Source organism: Phacochoerus africanus, chromosome 10 (assembly GCF_016906955.1).
Source record: "Phacochoerus africanus isolate WHEZ1 chromosome 10, ROS_Pafr_v1, whole genome shotgun sequence".
In the NCBI taxonomy this organism is placed as follows: domain Eukaryota; kingdom Metazoa; phylum Chordata; class Mammalia; order Artiodactyla; family Suidae; genus Phacochoerus; species Phacochoerus africanus.
In genome coordinates this window covers 87,608,514-87,625,853 of record NC_062553.1, presented here as the reverse complement: position 1 = coordinate 87,625,853, position 17,340 = coordinate 87,608,514, and the positions used below count along the sequence as shown (strand labels likewise).

Here is a 17,340-nt window from a genome sequence, read left to right as displayed (position 1 = left end):
GTATCTGCTGGTTTGTTTTCTATATATTTCATTAACTCAGTAGTTGGGCACTGTTAAAAAAAATTACCCAGTTTAGAATCATACTTCAATTTAGTTATCATTTCTCTTCCATTCCTTTCAATCTGGATTTTTTTTTTTTTTGGTCTTTTTAGGGCCATACCCATGGCATATAAAAACTTCCCAGGCTGGGGGTCAACTTGGAGCTGCAACCACTGGCCTATACCACATCCATAGCAGTGCCAGATCTGAGCTGCCTCTGATCTACACTGCAGCTCATGGCAAGGGCAGATCCTTTACCCACTGAGTTAGTCCAGGGATTGAACCCGTGTCCTCATGGATACTACTCAGGTTCATTGCCACTGAGCAACAATGGGCACTCCTCAATCTGGAAATTTTGAAGATTTTCTTTGTGTTTCATGACATTGGTATTTTTGAAGATTCCTGGCAGTACTTTTGTAGAATGTCCATCAATTTGGGTTTATTTGGTGTTTCGTCCTTATTAGATATTGTTAGGCATTGTGGCAAGAAAATACAGAAATGATGAACCCTTCTCAATTCAGCACATTAAGAGCCATGTGGTGTCTATTCCATTTGATTACTTGGTTAAGGTGGTGTCTGCCAGGTTTTTTCACTATAAACTTGTTATTTTTTCTGTGTTTAATAAACAGTTTGAGACTTTATGAATGGTCTGTTCCTTATCAGACTTTTATCACTAGTTTTAGCATTCATTGATTATGATTTTTCCTGAATCAGCTGTTCCTGTGATAGTCACAAAATTGTAATTTCCTGTCTTATTCCTTTTAGATTTATTATTTGACATTCTCCTCTTAAGAGCTTTCCTTCTATTTATTACACGTAAAGACTTAGGGATTCTTATTTTGTTCAGTGGGTTATAAGTTAATATTATCATTATTTACTTAGTTGCTCCCTAGGCAGATATTGGGGATTTTTTAAAAATGAGCTTTATCCATCGTATGTTATTCTTTGACCTCTTATGTGTATTTGCTTTTGTGAAAATTTTTCTAATACAAAAACAAAGTCTTTACTGTTAGTATTCCTTGTATCCATATATAGACATCCCCTGATAAAGTGGATTATGAATATAGTGAACTCCTTTTATATCAGAATCAAGTTCTTCGGGAAGCAGGTCTCTATAGAGAAGCTCTGGAACACCTTTGTACCTATGAAAAGCAGATTTGTGATAAACTTGCTGTAGAAGAAACCAAAGGTACATTTTTTTAAAAAAAATAATTTATTCTGGTATTCAGTTATGCAAAGGGCAAGACTGAAAAATCTAGTTGCATATAATACAATTTTTCATGACAGTATTTCTTTCTCATGTACTTTGAATAATTTATAATGTAGGAAAATTTCTATTTAAACAATGGATCTTGATATGGGGGGAAATGTGAACAATAAATCATTGAATGCAGTGACTGTGCAATATTTTTCTTTAAAGTATCCCTGATCCAAAAACGCAGAAGGCAAATGCTCAGTTCTGTAAGATTATTAAGTTTTCTTACAAACTGCTTATTAGCAAAACTGAATGCATATGACATATTTCTTTATTGCCAGTAATATATATTTATAAATCAGCCTTTGCTAAAGTTCATATAGGACATTCCTTGGGTTCCTTATAGTTTATCTGAATATCTTTCTGAACATAGAACATGAATTGAAACCAGAGTTTTGGATTTATATGTATGGATTATGATAGGAGGATAGATAGATCCTTAAATAAAGATCTCCAATGCACCCATTTATTAAAGAAAATGGAGTCATCTTGTGGTTTTAAAAGTTGAGGAACTAATTATGGACTACCAAAGCAAAATAACAAGTAATTGAAAATATAAGTACTGTTTAAGAACTGTTATCTGAAATGTTGGTTTGCCTTTGTTAGATCAGGCGAATGAAGTTTGCTGGTTTCAGATTTCTTTGGCTCTTTTTGAAGCTGAATACTAGAAAAATGTTTTATCTGTGTATATGGTGGATATAGCTATAATTTGCCTGATGAACTCTTCAGCAGAGGATAATGCTACTGGCAAGAAAAAAATGGTAGTCTAAGGTGCTTGGAGCTCATTTGTGAGCTATAGATCCAAAACAGCCCTCTTTCACTTGAGTTGATCATCCCTTAGCAGTCTATTAGTTATAAAGAAAGGTTTTTAACTTATTGGAAAGATGTCAAGATTGAAAATACTAGTTTGGGTTCCTTCATTGGATACTAATCAGATGTATGATGAGTGGCAAGATTTGGGCCTCAGTTTCTTTATGGAAATAGGTGACATTCAGAATACTCTTAAGGTACATTGTTTTATTTATTTATTTTTGAAACTTTACTACTGAGGAAGAGTGACAGGTCAAACTGAGGACTCAGAATTGACTCATGTATTTTAGCAATTTGGAAGTCACTGGTGACCTTAATAAAAGGACTTTCAGAACATTTGGAAGGAAGGACGTGAAAGCCCAAACAGGTCAAATAGATTTAAATGGGATTTAAGTAGAGGAATTGAAGGTAGTATGCATATATGACTCACACAAGTAGTTTTGTTGTATGGGAAGCACATACAGGGTAGTGGTGATAATCATAGGAACAGTAGGTTTTTACAGCATGTGCTCACTAGATAATGAAATGGAATATTTGATATAGTACTGGGGATATTGATCTAGATAGAAGATAAAATTGAAAGATTAGCTTTGGATAACAATATGAATAGTTCATCCACAGTAATGAGAGACAGTAGAGTATATGGACAAGTAGGTGTGTAGATGTAGTGGCTGTTTGGGAGTTCTCATCTAGTTGCTTCCATTTTCTCAGTAAAATGGGAAATAGCTATCAGTTCATTCCACAAAATATGTACTGAATATTTAAGTGAGTCAGGTATTGGAAACAAGGTATATAAAGAGAATAGAAGGGAACTAAGAGTAGAATCATCATTTGTTGGATGTTCCAGTAATAAAGGCATTGATGTTTGTGGTGGGTGGTCAGGATAATTTTAGGAACTTCCTGGAGTGGGTGAGTGGGCATAGTTAGGTGGAAAGTTGCATTGTTAGTTCTTATACCACCAGTTCCTTTTACAAGGGAAAGGTAGGTAAATATTAAGGGAAAGAAATGTGGATGAGAATAGCATAAGAGAGAAAAGTTGCAGGATTTTTAAAATGTTTTTGGTGAAATGGGCTTTGGTACTGTTGACATTTTGACACCTGGATATTGGAGATGGACAGTGTCTCGTGTATGTTGTGTAATGTTTCATCCATCGGTAGCTTCTACTGGTCAAATACCAAAGCACTCTGTGAAACTGAAGATGTCTCCAGGTGTTGCTAAATTTCCCCTGGATGCCCCTGGTTGAGAATGACTCAGGGTATAGATATTAAGAGTATGTGCTCATTTAGCCAAATTGTTTGGGTTCAGATCCTGACTCTTAAAAGTTAACTATCTTTGAGAGACCTTTGGCAAGTTTACTTAAGTCTCTGATTTAATGACAAAAGTAGTAGTAACCTATCTCATAGAGCATCGAGAATTGAAGTAATTAGTGCATGTGATACACCTAAAAGTCACTTTGCTTCTCAGTAATCATTCTTTTTTATTATCTGATAATAACAAAAGATGCAAGGGTGAGGTCCTGGTTTGAAAGTAATACTTCGGTGAATGGGAGGCCATTAATGTATGGGAAAGGATTCCTGAGCAGTGTTTGAGGTGTGTATGAGTTTGCAGCTCATATATTTCTAGTGAAATCAGTGTCTTAGTCCATTTGTCTGACAACTGTTTTTGTGAGAAGGTGTGCAGCAAGGAAAGATCCAGGCCTTAAAATTTGTAAACAAAGGATCCTAGATAGATTGATTTTTATATTTGGGGCTGCTAATGTCATTCAGGAATGAGATTGATCATGCAGCCCAGAGAACAAAGGTCTACAGGTTGCTGGAAAATCTAAAGAAAAGGGAATGGTTTTTCTCTAAAGTTGGATGGTGGGATTAGAGAGAAGAAGAAAGTCACGGTAGGTAAAGCTTAAAGCAAGATGTCTAGTTGGTGGTTGCAAGAGAGAAAAACTAGTAATTGGAAGAGAAACAATGTAGCCATGGGCTGCTAGAGCAGAATTGTTTGTTAATTGATTAAAGGATCATATGATTAGGGATTATTAATCCACTAATTTGGGTTTTGAAATTGTCCATATATTGTCAGAAATAATTCTAGTAGATGTCTTGGTGACTGTGTTCAGTGAATTTGAGAAAGTAGCCTGGAGTTAGACAAATACACCTGAATAGATTGAGGATGTGAAGAGGATATTTCTAAATATGAACTTTAAAAAAGGAGAGGCAATAAAATAACATGGTAAATTTTGTCGTGCTGAAGGGAACTGGGGACTGAGTAGGATACCAGATCTACCTACTTCCCAGTATTGAAGACATTTTAAGAAAGTTTGAGGAAAACTTAGTTACAGTCAGAAGATACTTGTTAATTTAATTTGTTTTTTTTTGTCAGGGGAACTTCTGTTGCAGTTATGTCGTTTGGAAGATGCAGCTGATGTTTACAGAGGATTACAAGAGAGAAATCCTGAAAACTGGGCCTATTACAAAGGCTTAGAAAAGGCGCTCAAGCCAGGTAGTTGCCTATTGATTGGAACTTTCTAAGTTTTAACCACTTTTTTCGTTAACATGTATTAACTCATTGAGAAACATAACTAGAAAAATAGAGATTAAGAATTGGTTCAAGAAGTTCCTGTCGTGGCTCAGCGGAAACGAATCTAATTAGTATCCATTGAGGACTCAGGTTCAATCCCTGGCCTCTCATTGGGTTAAGGATCTGGCGTTACTGTCAGCTGTGGTGTAGGTTGCAGTCATGGCTCTCATCCAGTGTTGCTGTGGCTGTGGCATAGGCTGCCAGCTACAACTCTGATTTGACACTTAGCTTGGGAACCTCCATATGCCCTGGGTGTGGCCCTAAAAAGACAAACAAGAATTGGTTCAGAATCTGGAGTTGCTGTTGTGGCTCAGCAGGTTACAGACCCAACTAGTATTCACTGGGATTCGGGTTTGATCCCTGGCTTCCCTTAGGAGGTTAAGGATCTGACATTGCCGTGAGCTGTGGTGTAGGTCACAGACATGGCTTGGATCTGGCATTGCTGTGCATGTGGTGCAAGCTGGCAGCTGCAGCTCCTATTAGACCCCTAGCCTGGGAACTTCCATATGCTGCAGGTGCGCCCCTAAAGAGGAAAAAAAAAAGAATTGGTTCAAAATCTGAATACAAAAGTACTTTTGTGAACTACCATTTTAATATGATAGATTGGCATTTTCTGAAACCTCTCTTTTACTACAAATTCATAGTAATAGCTAGGATAAAAATTTTAGAAATAAATTTTTTTTTTGTCTTTTTGTCTTTTGTTGTTGTTGTTGTTGCTATTTCTTGGGCTGCTCCCGCGGCATATGGAGGTTCCCAGGCTAGGGGTCTAATCGGAGCTGTAGCCGCCGGCCTACGCCAGAGCCACAGCAACGCGGGATCCGAGCCGCGTCTGCAACCTACACCACAGCTCACGGCAACGCCGGATCATTAACCCACTGAGCAAGGGCAGGGACCGAACCCGCAACCTCATGGTTCCTAGTCGGATTCGTTAACCACTGCGCCACGACGGGAACTCCAGAAATAATTTTTTTTTAAATTCACAAATAGGGGTTCCCTGTTTGTTGGTTCAGCTGGTTAAGGATCTGATGTTGTTACTGCTGTGGCTGGGGTTCATTCCCTGGCCTGGGAACTTCCACATGCTGTGTATGTGCCCCCCCATACAAATTCACAAATGCATAGCAGCATCAAAGACATGAAAGGAAATTTTTCACTTAAAGAAATGAAAATGTCTCCCTAAGGGAAAGAAGCAAGCGTAGCTTCTGTGGTAACATATGGCCATAGCGGAGTAGCCCACTGGAGCAAGTGAACATAGCCAAGCTGAAAGATTAGCACTGTTCCCTGTGTGAGGAGGAGGATTCAAATAAGTTTGGTTCAGAGACTCTTCTCCCCAACCGTTTTCTCTTATGAATGGTACCCACTTGTGAGGACAAGCCCTGAAACATGTCATGTACAGAGACAGGGTCCTTAGCCAGGATGATCAATTTGAAGCAAAGTTTCCCTTAAGACTGATAGAGACCCATTCCTGGTACATTGACTTATGCAAGAGAAACCTTGTAACAAAGAACGTCATCCTCCATAGGAATAGTGGTCTAGGAATGATAACCATCAGTGTCAACAAAAGGTAAAGATGATAGGGACACAGTTTTGAGAAATGAAAAATCTGCTTAATGATGTGATGTAAAAAAAAATTTTTTTTTTAAATTTGTCCATGCCCAAGGCATGTGGAAGTTCCTGGGTCAGGGATTGCACCCGTGAAAGTAAAAGAAAATATAAAAGGTATGTGGAGAAATGGAAGATAGAGGATGGATCCAGAGTCTCCAAAATAAATCAGAGGAGAGGAGTTAAAGGAGGGGCTTGAAGAGAATGTGGAGAAGCCATATATGGAAACATAATAAACAAGCCTTTTCTCAGAACTAAAGTAGAAGAGTCCTAAGATTTTGAAAGGCTTCCTAAAGCAGAACAGGGTAAAGAAAATTATGTATTTAAGATAAGAAAATATTAGAAGGAAATATTCCAAAATGATTGCTGATGTATGTAAGTGGTTAGATTATGAATAATTTTCTTCCAATGTTCAGTGTTTAATATGGTAATTTTTATGTATTCAGAAATTTGTAATATTCTAGAAATATATATTATAATTACATTTGAAAAAGTTTTAAATTTTGTTTTGCTTTTTTGTCTGCAGCTAATATGTTAGAACGACTAAAAATTTATGAGGAAGCCTGGACTAAATATCCCAGGGGATTGGTGCCAAGAAGACTGCCGTTAAACTTTTTATCTGGTAAGTGAGAATAATTGCAAAGCAGTGAAAATGGTGTTATGATATACAATATCTTTCCTTGGTTTTATTATTATTTTTTTTAAGGCTGCACCTGTGGCATATGGAAGTTCCAAGGGAAGGGACTGAATTTGAGCCACAACTGTGACCTTCACTGCAAGTGCAGCAACACCAGATCCTTTAATGCACTATGCTAGGCTGGGGGTTGACCCCATACCTTCTCATTGACCAAAGCTGCTGCAGTCAGGTTCTTAATCCATTTCGCCACAGTGGGAGCTCCTCGGTTTTAAATATATGAGTATACATATTAAAGTTTTAATGTATGCATTGTGAGAGTTGTTAAATGTAAGTCAGTTAAGTCAACAGGATTTTTTTTCTTCCAAGGTGAGAAGTTTAAAGAATGTTTGGATAAATTCCTTAGGATGAACTTCAGCAAGGGTTGTCCACCAGTCTTCAATACTTTGAGGTCTTTATATAAAGATAAAGAAAAGGTAAGCCAAAATACAATAGTCGTTCTGTTTTTTACTATTATTTCTTTGCATAGTATTTGGAATACTTGGTTCCGGGTTACCTGTGCACATGGTACACACTTCGTGAATCTAGCAATAGTCTTCCTTGATTGCAAGTTAAATGCTTCTGTGCTTCTTACTTCCTTTTCATCCTCATCTCTTTAGCTAAGTAACTTACCGCTTTTTTATTTTCTGTCTTGTTTCTGATGTGTACTTTTAAATGAGTCAGCGTATGTATGAAAAGGTGGTAAGATAGTGATTTCTTCAATGTTTTCTCTAATCCTTGCTCATGGTGGAAGCAGAAGTGATTTTTTTCCCCCCCTTAACAACTCCTTTTTTATTTGGTAGAAAGAAGAGTCAGAAGAATTTGCTGTCCTAGTAAATTAGTTTATTCTTTTAGTTGTGTGTTACAATATTCAGAATGCTCTTTAAAAGATGTTTTAATCTTAATTTAGATTATTTTGTTAACAGGTACAGTGACATCAGGACATGTTTGGATTAAAAATAGCTCAGTTACAGTGAAAAATCAGAAAGATAGGGCAGATTAAACTTCCTAAACATTTTAACCTAAAGCACATAAAGGGAGCTTATTTTTCAGTCTTTTGTTGAGAGGCCCAAGATATGGTCTTTATTGATGACTTTTTCACCTTTTTAAAAATCATGTTGTTAAAATATGGTCTGTTAATTCTAGTTTTGGTAGAGTGAAAACTCGATACTTTTGAAGCAATCTTGATTGTAGAATCATATATGTTGTTATGACTTTTCCTTTTATGATTATCTTATTTCAACCATAATTGGTTGGTTTAAAAAATTAACTTATCTTTGAATCTTTCCACAGTATTCAACGTACAAAAACAGTTCTTTTTTTTTTGTTCTCATTTCTTAAGTTTACGTGATACTGAATTAAAGTCTGCAGTGATGGGAATGAATGCAACTAATTCAAGCAGGTTTGGGAAAAGAAAACCCTTAGTAAGCATGTAGCTCATCTTGTGGGAGTAGAAGAGCATGGGCACACCAGAGTAATCTGGCTGTGACCACTCAGTCCTGACAGTTTTCTGAGGTAATGGAGAGAGCTAGTGTTAATCTGTTCAGTCAGTTGAGGTCATTTAAGAGAGCTTCTATAATGGTAGCAAAATCATTATAGAGAGATTAAGGAAAGAAGAGAATTAATAAATTAAAAGTATTCACAGATCTCTTACAAAGCTAGGAATAAGTAGTATAGTCATGAGTCAGGAGAAACCAGAACCTGGGCAGCCACTCATTCTCCTGGATCTCAGAAACCCACCGACTGTTCCATGCTTCAGTTTACTAATGGTTTCCCTTGATTTTGAAATTGAAAGTAGATGCTGTTACCTACCTTTGGAATTTCTCTTTTCATAGTCTATTTAATTCTTGATTCCTGAAGTGCAGATGTTAATTAACTGTGGGTGTTATTTATGTGATTTGAGGTAAAAATGAACCAAGATAAAAATCATCCCTAACATTATTTCTTTTTTGTCCAACCTTTTCATGATTTCTAGTTCAGCTTTGTTTTATAGCAGGAAAGGAGTTGCCAGTAAGTTTTTAAAAAAGTTTTGTCTTAAAACACACCTTTAGAAATATATAGTTAACTTGCTTTTAAATTTTTATCCCTAGGTAAAGAGATTTATTAAAGGGTGTGTGTGTGTGTGAGAGAGAGAGAGTGAGAGAGACACACACACACACACATAAGGACAGAGTGAGTGTCAGAATGTTTATTTAGCCCTCTTATAGTAAATAACACATTTTGCACAAGCATAGTAACTATATTTATTTATTTTTATTAAAGTGTACTTGTGTGTTTGTACTCTAGGTGGCAATCATAGAAGAATTAGTAGTAGGTTATGAAACCTCTCTAAAAAGCTGCCGGTTATTTAACCCCAATGGTAAGTGCTCAAGTTTTATGTTTTAAAAACATCTTGAAAATCTTAATGTGTTATGAAATTCTTATTCAGAAGGTCAGTATTGTTCATTATTTAGTCAGTTAATTAGTATATTTAAATTTTTTCCACCTTAGGATGAAAATGCATTAATATGCACATTGTATGAAAATATTTGGTAAGAAGATAGGAAAATAGCTTATTGAAGAAAATTTTGTGTAGAATTTAAAACAGTTGCAGAACTAGAAACTTTATGTAGTAGGCTCTCCATTTACCTACAGCTCAACTTCAGTAATTTTTAACTTACAGCCAAATTTACTTCATCTATATGCTTACCTCCTTCCTTCTACCCCTGTGTTATTATGAAGCAAATCCCAAACATCACATCATTTCATCCATGAATATTTTACTATTCTACAGATTTTTAACAGTAATAGCCTTACCATACTTCAACATTAATACCTTCTTACTATCAAAGAAAAAAGTCCATACCTACATTTCCAGTTATCATAGAAATGTCATTTTTTTTTCTCTGTTTTTGAAGTTGATTTGAATCAAGATCCAGATATAATCTGTTTCTATACTTTGAGTTCAGTTGATGTCTCTTAATTCTTTTTTATAAATCTATAGGTTTTTCCTCCATCGTCTCTTCTTCCCACAATTTATTTATTAAAGAAATTAGTTTTTCTACAGTCTAGATTTTGCGGAATATACCCATATAGTATTGCTTAACACGCTATTTCACTGTCCTCTGAATTTCTTTTATCGATCGGTAGTTGGATGTAGAGCTGTGCAGTCTAGTATGGTAGGTAGCCAGGAGCCACACATGGCTATTAAAATTTTTTAGTTAAACAAGGGTCCAGTTCCTCCATTGCAGTAGCCACATTTCAAGTGCTGCTCAATATCTGTGTAAGTCTGATGTCTACTGTACTGGACAGATCTAGAACATTTCCATCACTACAGAAACTTCTAATGGACAGATTTTGACTACAGGCTTGATGAGATTCAATTTATTTTTTTTTTTCTTTTCGGGTTTTTGTTTGTTTGTTTGTTTGTCTTTTTAGAGCTGTACCCATGGCATATTGGGAGTTCCCGGGCTAGGGGTTGAATTGGAGTTGTAGCCGCTGGCCTACACCACAGCTAACAGCAACGCTGGATCCTTAACCCACTGATCAAGAACAGGGATTGAACCCGCATCCTGATGGATGCTAGTTGGGTCGGATGCTAGTCGGGTTCACTAACTGCTGAGCCACGACAGGAACTCCTTTTAATTTTAAAGACAAAGAGGAATGATCAAGATTATTTCATGGGTGGTGGTGTGTTCTTTGATCAGGAGGGATGAAGTGTCTGTTTCATATATTAGAAGCCGTTAAGAATTATTAACTAGTGGAGTTCCCTGGTGGCCCACTAGGTTAAGGATCCAGTGTTGTCACTGTGGTGGCTTAGGTTTGATCCCTGGCCCAGGAACTTCCACATGCCATGGGCGAAGCAAAAAAAGAGAGAATTACAAACTAGCAATACTCTATCATTCATTTTTTAAAATCATTTTACAAGAGGTAATATCTATTATCTGCTTATGCAGTATTTCTCTTTGTATAGAAGCAGCAAGACAATGCTGCCTTTTTTTCCCCTACCTCTCCTACTTTTTTGTTTTCAAAATAGTGAATTGGTGTAGTAGCATCCTTCAAAGATGGCCAATATACATTTCAAAAGTATTATTATGAACTCATGGCTTTACATATATTTGATGTTTTAAATCATTGTAGTTTCGCATGGTTCTAAGCCTTCATATACTAAGGTATTAGTTGATAGTATCCTTGCAGTTTGGTATGACAAAATATTCCAGTTCATCTTGTATACTGCTCATAGCAGATCTGAAATCAGTTGTTTTTCCCCAAGGATCATGATTACTGCGGTGGGAAAGCTCAATGTAGGACCTGGAGTATTTATTGCTATCGAGTTGATCACTATTTCTAGGTCTCAGATGAATTTAATAGTACTTTTTAGAAAGCGTTACCATGGTTTCATTGGTTAATCATCATAATGTTCCTTTGATTATCAGCATTTTCCTACATATTTTACAAATGTGGAAGAGGTTCAATGACATGCCCAAGAATATGCAGCACTTTAGTTGCAGATCTATCAGATCGGGAGTTGGTGAGTTCCACTCCTATTGTTTGTCCACTGAGCATCCTACTGCTAGGATAAAAATAAGCAATCTGTTGCTTTTTTTTAAAGCAAATAACAGTTGTTAGATTTTAGAAATTTGTATTAAAAAAGCATTTTTTAAATGTGTGGGTTGTATACTTTAACTTACACATATCTTTGTGAGTATATACAAATTAAATTATGAACTGAAATACTTACCTCTCTTTTTGGTATAATTTTTGTTTAAATTTTGCATTGTTGCATATTCAGGATAATCTTAAAATATATTAAGAATAATATTAAAATATATTAAGAATCTTAAAATCACCAAAACTCAAAATAACCACATCACAGGTGTATTTATGTTGAGTTTGGTACATTAGCTAGAAACCCAATTAAACAATCAAACCTTTCTTTTTTCTTAACCTCACTTTAATGGAAGTTTTCTCTTGAGTGTATTTTTTTCCCCTCATACTTAACACCTTGATCAGTACACTCTCATGGTTCTAGTACAGCCTGCCCCTCTGCCCCATCCATTTTTCTTTTTGGGTAATATGTTATAACTTTGAGCTCATTTATCTGCTATGTTTATTATATGAAGTTCTTACTATTCAGGCCATTGTGCTAGGAGCTGTAATTATGCAGAGCAGAAAGTGTGGTCCCTTCCAAAGATCTTATAAATTTAGAGGTAGTTTCATAAGTAGATGCATATATAACATGGATTGAACTACCTTCCTTATTAATAAAGATAGAGCTATTTTGAGGTGGCTACTCCCTTAATATATTAGTGATTGGAGTGATTGGAGTTCCCATCATGGCTTAGCAGAAACGAATCTGACTAGTATCCATTAGGACATAGGTTCGATCCCTGGCCTCACTCAGTGGGTTAAGGATCTGGCATTGCCATGAGCTGTGATGTACGTCGCAGATGCGTCTTGGATCTGGTCTTGCTGTGGCTGTGGTGTAGGCCAGTTTGACTCCTAGCTTGGGAACCTCCATATGCTGTGGGTGCGACCCTAAAAAGACAAAAAATAAATACATAAAAATTAAAAAATATATAGTGATTAATCTTTGTTTCTCCCCTCCCCCCTCTTTTTTTTTTTTTAAAAGATGATGGAAAAGAGGAACCACCAACCACATTACTTTGGGTCCAGTACTACTTGGCACAACATTATGACAAAATTGGTCAGCCATCTATTGCTCTGGAATACATAAATACTGCTATTGAAAGTACACCCACGTTGATAGAACTCTTTCTTGTAAAAGCTAAAATCTATAAGGTAAAAATATTTTCTCCTTTTTTCTTGTGAGGTAATAAGGCATTTTAAAAAAAAATATGTTATAGATTCTCAGTGTTGTAAATAAAATGACGTTTGATAGTTCACAAAACATGGAATGACAAATATAGTACATTTCTCAGTCTGATTACTTTTTAGATTTGTCATGGTTATGCATATTTGCTTATTTATCTGTATCTGCATATATACAAACGTGTACATACATTAATATGGTTATGTATGGTTTTTCATATTCTGATATATTCACATATACACATATATCTGTGTTTTCTTGATTTTAAGTTACAAGACTATAGGCAATCAAAAATAATTATATTTGCTGTGAAATGTTTCTTTCTGTTAACATTTGAATATGATCATATCAGTATCTAGTAATCTTAGTGAAGTGAAACTGAATGTTTCTTCTATGAATTCTACATATTATCTCTTGCCTCTTCAACTCCTGGGTCTTACTTAAGACTCTTTAGTATGTTTTAGCATCAGCTTAAAATTGGCTCTTTTCTGTATTAATACAGATACAGTTTAGTAATATAAGCTGTTGGGGAAGAAATCATAAACCAGTAATTTATTTACCAAAAATAATGAAATTAAGTAATGTTTTAAAAGCACTTTTTCAAAGCCAGAAAGCTCATTAGTTTTGTGGTTTTGTCAAATGGATTAGACTAATTAGAATGAGGATCATTGTGATCTTAATCATGTTTCTTGGTTCCTTTAGAGTAGAAATCTGGCCATCCTTTTTCCTTTTATGACCTTTACATTGAATTATGTTGTTCTGACTTAAAGATTTTGATTGTTTTTTTTCTTTGTTTCAACCTTTTTTGTGTGTGTGTGTGTGTCTTTTTAGGGTAGCACCCCTGGCAAATGGAAGTTCCCAGGCTAGGGGTTGAATCAGCAGAGCCACCAGCCTGTGCCACAGCCACAGCAACGCAGGATCCAAGCCACATCTGTGGCATATACCACAGCTCACAGCAATACTGGATCCTTAACCCACTGATTAAGGCTGGGGGTCAAGCCCGCATCCTCATAGATACTAGTCAGGTTCATTAACCTCTGAGCCATGACAGAACTCTTAAACCGTTATTTTTGAGTATTCACTGTGTTGCCAGTTACTGTTGTAGTGTGCTGTCATTGAGGTTATAAGAGTGGACAGAAATTTTAAAACAAGTCTTTACTGTCAGAGAGCTTATATTCTACATGAGCAGAAAGGTATCTGAACTTAACAGGAGAATGTATGTGTCTACTACATAAGGGTCATAAGGGATGAAATACTACCTTCATTTGTATTTTAGTTATTTATGAACAGGAAACTATCTCCATGGTAAAATTAGCATACTGACAGGTTTATTTTGCTTTTGTACCCTGCTACCATTAGCATGCTGGGAATATTAAAGAAGCCGCAAGGTGGATGGATGAGGCCCAGGCCTTGGACACAGCAGACAGATTTATCAATTCCAAGTGTGCAAAGTACATGCTAAAAGCCAATCTCATAAAAGAGGCTGAAGAAATGTGCTCAAAGTTTACAAGGGTTTGTACAGCTAGTTTTTTTTACTTAGAAATAAGCAGTTCACACTTGTATACCTTATTTTTCAAAGTTTACTTTTTTTTTTCCCTTAGGGCCTCACCTGTTGTATGTGGAAGTTCCCAGACTAGGGGTCAAATTGGAGCTGCAGTTGCAGGCCTGCACCACAGCAACAGCAATGCCAGATCCGAGCCTCACTGCTTGAGGCAATGCCAGATCCTTAACCCACTGAGCAAGGCCGGGGATTGAATCCACATCCTCATGGATACTAGTTGGGTTCTTAATCTGCTGAGCCACAGCGGGAACTCCTCAAAGTTTACTTCTAATATTTTTAATATCAAAAGAGAACTTTAATTAAATTGCCTTATCAAAAACATGTGAAATAAATATTGTTATAAAACAGCTTTCTTTTTATATGGTTGTACAATGAGTTTTAAAACTCTGATTTATACTGATGAATGCTCAGTTGAAATTTTTAGGGGCAGAGGGAACTAATGATATTGATGGAGTGTCTTCTTTGTGCTCCTGTTTATTTCTTACCTTACCTTCCATCCGCAATTATGTACGTCTTTTGAGTAATCATTCACAAGATTTTTTGTTGTTTTTATTGGTTAGAAATATAATATATAATTTTAATTTCTTTCATGTATTGACTGTTCCCTCCTAGTCTGAGAATGGTAAAAGAAAAAAACTTATTTTGAAATAATTCAAATCAGTTGACCATTTTTCCTTTTTATTTTTTGTTTTTTTTGGGGGGTTTTTTTTTTGCTACTTTAGGGCCGCACCCACGGCATATGGAGCTTCCCAGGTTAGGGGTTGAATCAGAGCTACAGCTGCCTGCCTATGCCACAGCCACAGCAATGTGGAACCCCAGCCATGTCTGTGACCCACACCACAGCTCATGGCAATGCCGGATCTTTAACCCACTGAGCGAGGCCAGGGATTGAACCCACATCCTCATGGATCCTAGTCAGGTTCATTAACCGGTGAGCCACGAAGGCAACTCCCATTTTTCCTTCTTAAATGCTGTGGGGGAATAATGTATTTGATAGGAAATTGTCTTTGAATATGTGTGCTTTTCATATAGGAAGGAACATCAGCAGTGGAGAATTTGAATGAAATGCAGTGCATGTGGTTCCAGACAGAGTGTGCCCAAGCTTATAAGGCAATGAATAAATTTGGTGAAGCACTTAAGAAATGTCATGAGATTGAAAGAGTAAGTTTCTCATTTTATTTTGTTATACATTGAAGGTTTTTTGGCAAATCCTATGTAGTTTTTTTTCTTTTCTCTCACTTTAATAATACACAGTAAGAATTCTAAAAATCAGGAGTTCCCGTCGTGGTGCAGTGGTTAATGAATCTGACTGGGAACCATGAGGTTGCGGGTTTGATCCCTGCAACCTCATGGTTGCAGTGGGTTAACGATCTGGCGTTGTCATGAGCTGTGGTGTAGGTTGCAAACACGGCTGGGATCCCGCGTTGCTGTGGCTCTGGCATAGGCCGGTGGCTACAGCTCCGATTTGACCCCTAGCCTGGGAACCTCCATATGCTGCAGGAACGGCCCAAGAAATGGCAAAAAGACCAAAAAAAAAAAAAAAATCTAAAAAATCAGTATTCATGTTTTTCAAATTTCATATTGAAAGTATTACAGAGTGTTTATTCAGCAGACTTTCCACTTGTCTTCTCTTCCTGCCAGAATGTGTGTAAAAAACTTAATGGAATGTTTATATCTTGGCTCCGTTTTCATTGATTTTTTTTTTAAATGCTTCTTTATAATCGATGCTACTCTTCTTTGTATGAGCTACATACAAAGCTCATTAAGTTATCTAGAAACTTATATGTTGTGGGGTTGATTGATGGTGCTATATACCCTTGATAAATATTAGATATATGCTTCAGAGCCTTTTCACAGTATTTCTGTAACCTATGTAATTCCTCTTTTTCTGATAAATTTACTCCTAGTCCTCTTCACTTCTGATTCATTTCTATCATTAGTAGTTGGTGTTCATTTTTTGTTTTTCATATATAAAAATAATTTTTATATTTTCATGCCTGGTCTTTTATCAAGTTGAGAACCCCAGAGCTTAGTTGAAATATGTTGTTTTCTGGTTACTTGACTGACTTTTGCTAATTGATTTCCCTTCATACCAGCGTTACATTGCGTAGGATTTAGGTTTGTATTCTTAGAAAAATTACCAAATACTCCATATTACAATCTTTTGCAAATTGTTTTAAATATAAAAACTGAATGTTTAATATATAAATCTACTGTATTACACCATTATGTATACTGATAAATTCTGTTTGATTTGTTGTGATAGCTTTATTTAAGTATGACTAAGGAAGGAATAAATATATATTTAAAGCATTGTGTTTCCTTTCATTCAGCAAATAATTCAGTGCCTAATATATGCCATATACTGTGCTAGGTGATGGCTAATGTATTTGCTTACTTGATATGCAGAGTGTTTATATTGAATTATTGTAATTTTTAATGTTTTTAGATTTTACTGATTCTTTAATGCCTAGGAAACAAGTAATTGCAATGGCTTGACTTTTGTAGCTCTCTCTGCTATTACTATACTTCAGTTTAATAAAAAAGATAATTTTGTTAGCATTTTATAGAAATCACTGATGACCAGTTTGACTTTCATACATACTGTATGAGGAAGATTACCCTTAGATCATATGTGGACTTATTAAAACTAGAAGATGTACTTCGACAGCATCCATTTTACTTCAAGGCAGCAAGAATTGCTATAGAGATCTATTTGAAGCTTCATGACAACCCCCTTACAGATGAAAATAAAGAACATGAAGCTGATACAGGTATAACATTCAAAGAGTTCTTATTGCTTGCTATGGTGTGTGTGTATATATGTATGTGGGGTTTTGGGGGTTTTTTGCTTTGCTTTTTTGTTTTGTTTTGTTTTTTTTTAAGGGCCATACCTGTGGTATGTGGAAGTTCCCAGGCTTGTTGTCTAATCAGAGCTATATACACAGCAATGCCAGATCCAAGCTGCATCTGTGACTACACCACAGTTCATGGCGACACTGGTTCCTTAACTCACTGAA

General features: G+C 36.0%; 1 protein-coding gene across 4 annotated transcripts in view; it reads left to right on the top strand.

Moving 5' to 3' along the window:
- NAA15 (N-alpha-acetyltransferase 15, NatA auxiliary subunit) overlaps positions 1-17,340 on the top strand; it is an 82,687-nt gene that overhangs the window by 32,914 nt on the left and 32,433 nt on the right. For 2 of the 4 annotated variants that reach the window (XM_047799054.1, XM_047799055.1), the window contains exons 6-14: positions 1,075-1,228; positions 4,478-4,597; positions 6,801-6,896; positions 7,278-7,384; positions 9,234-9,306; positions 12,559-12,728; positions 14,119-14,271; positions 15,353-15,481; positions 16,881-17,094. In XM_047799054.1, coding sequence (XP_047655010.1) covers positions 1,075-1,228; positions 4,478-4,597; positions 6,801-6,896; positions 7,278-7,384; positions 9,234-9,306; positions 12,559-12,728; positions 14,119-14,271; positions 15,353-15,481; positions 16,881-17,094 — 1,216 coding nt within the window. Of the gene's footprint in view, positions 1-1,074; positions 1,229-4,477; positions 4,598-6,800; positions 6,897-7,277; positions 7,385-9,233; positions 9,307-11,362; positions 11,458-12,558; positions 12,729-14,118; positions 14,272-15,352; positions 15,482-16,880; positions 17,095-17,340 lie in introns of those variants that run through there. The other 2 variants (XR_007137538.1, XM_047799056.1) reach the window with 2 other exon arrangements.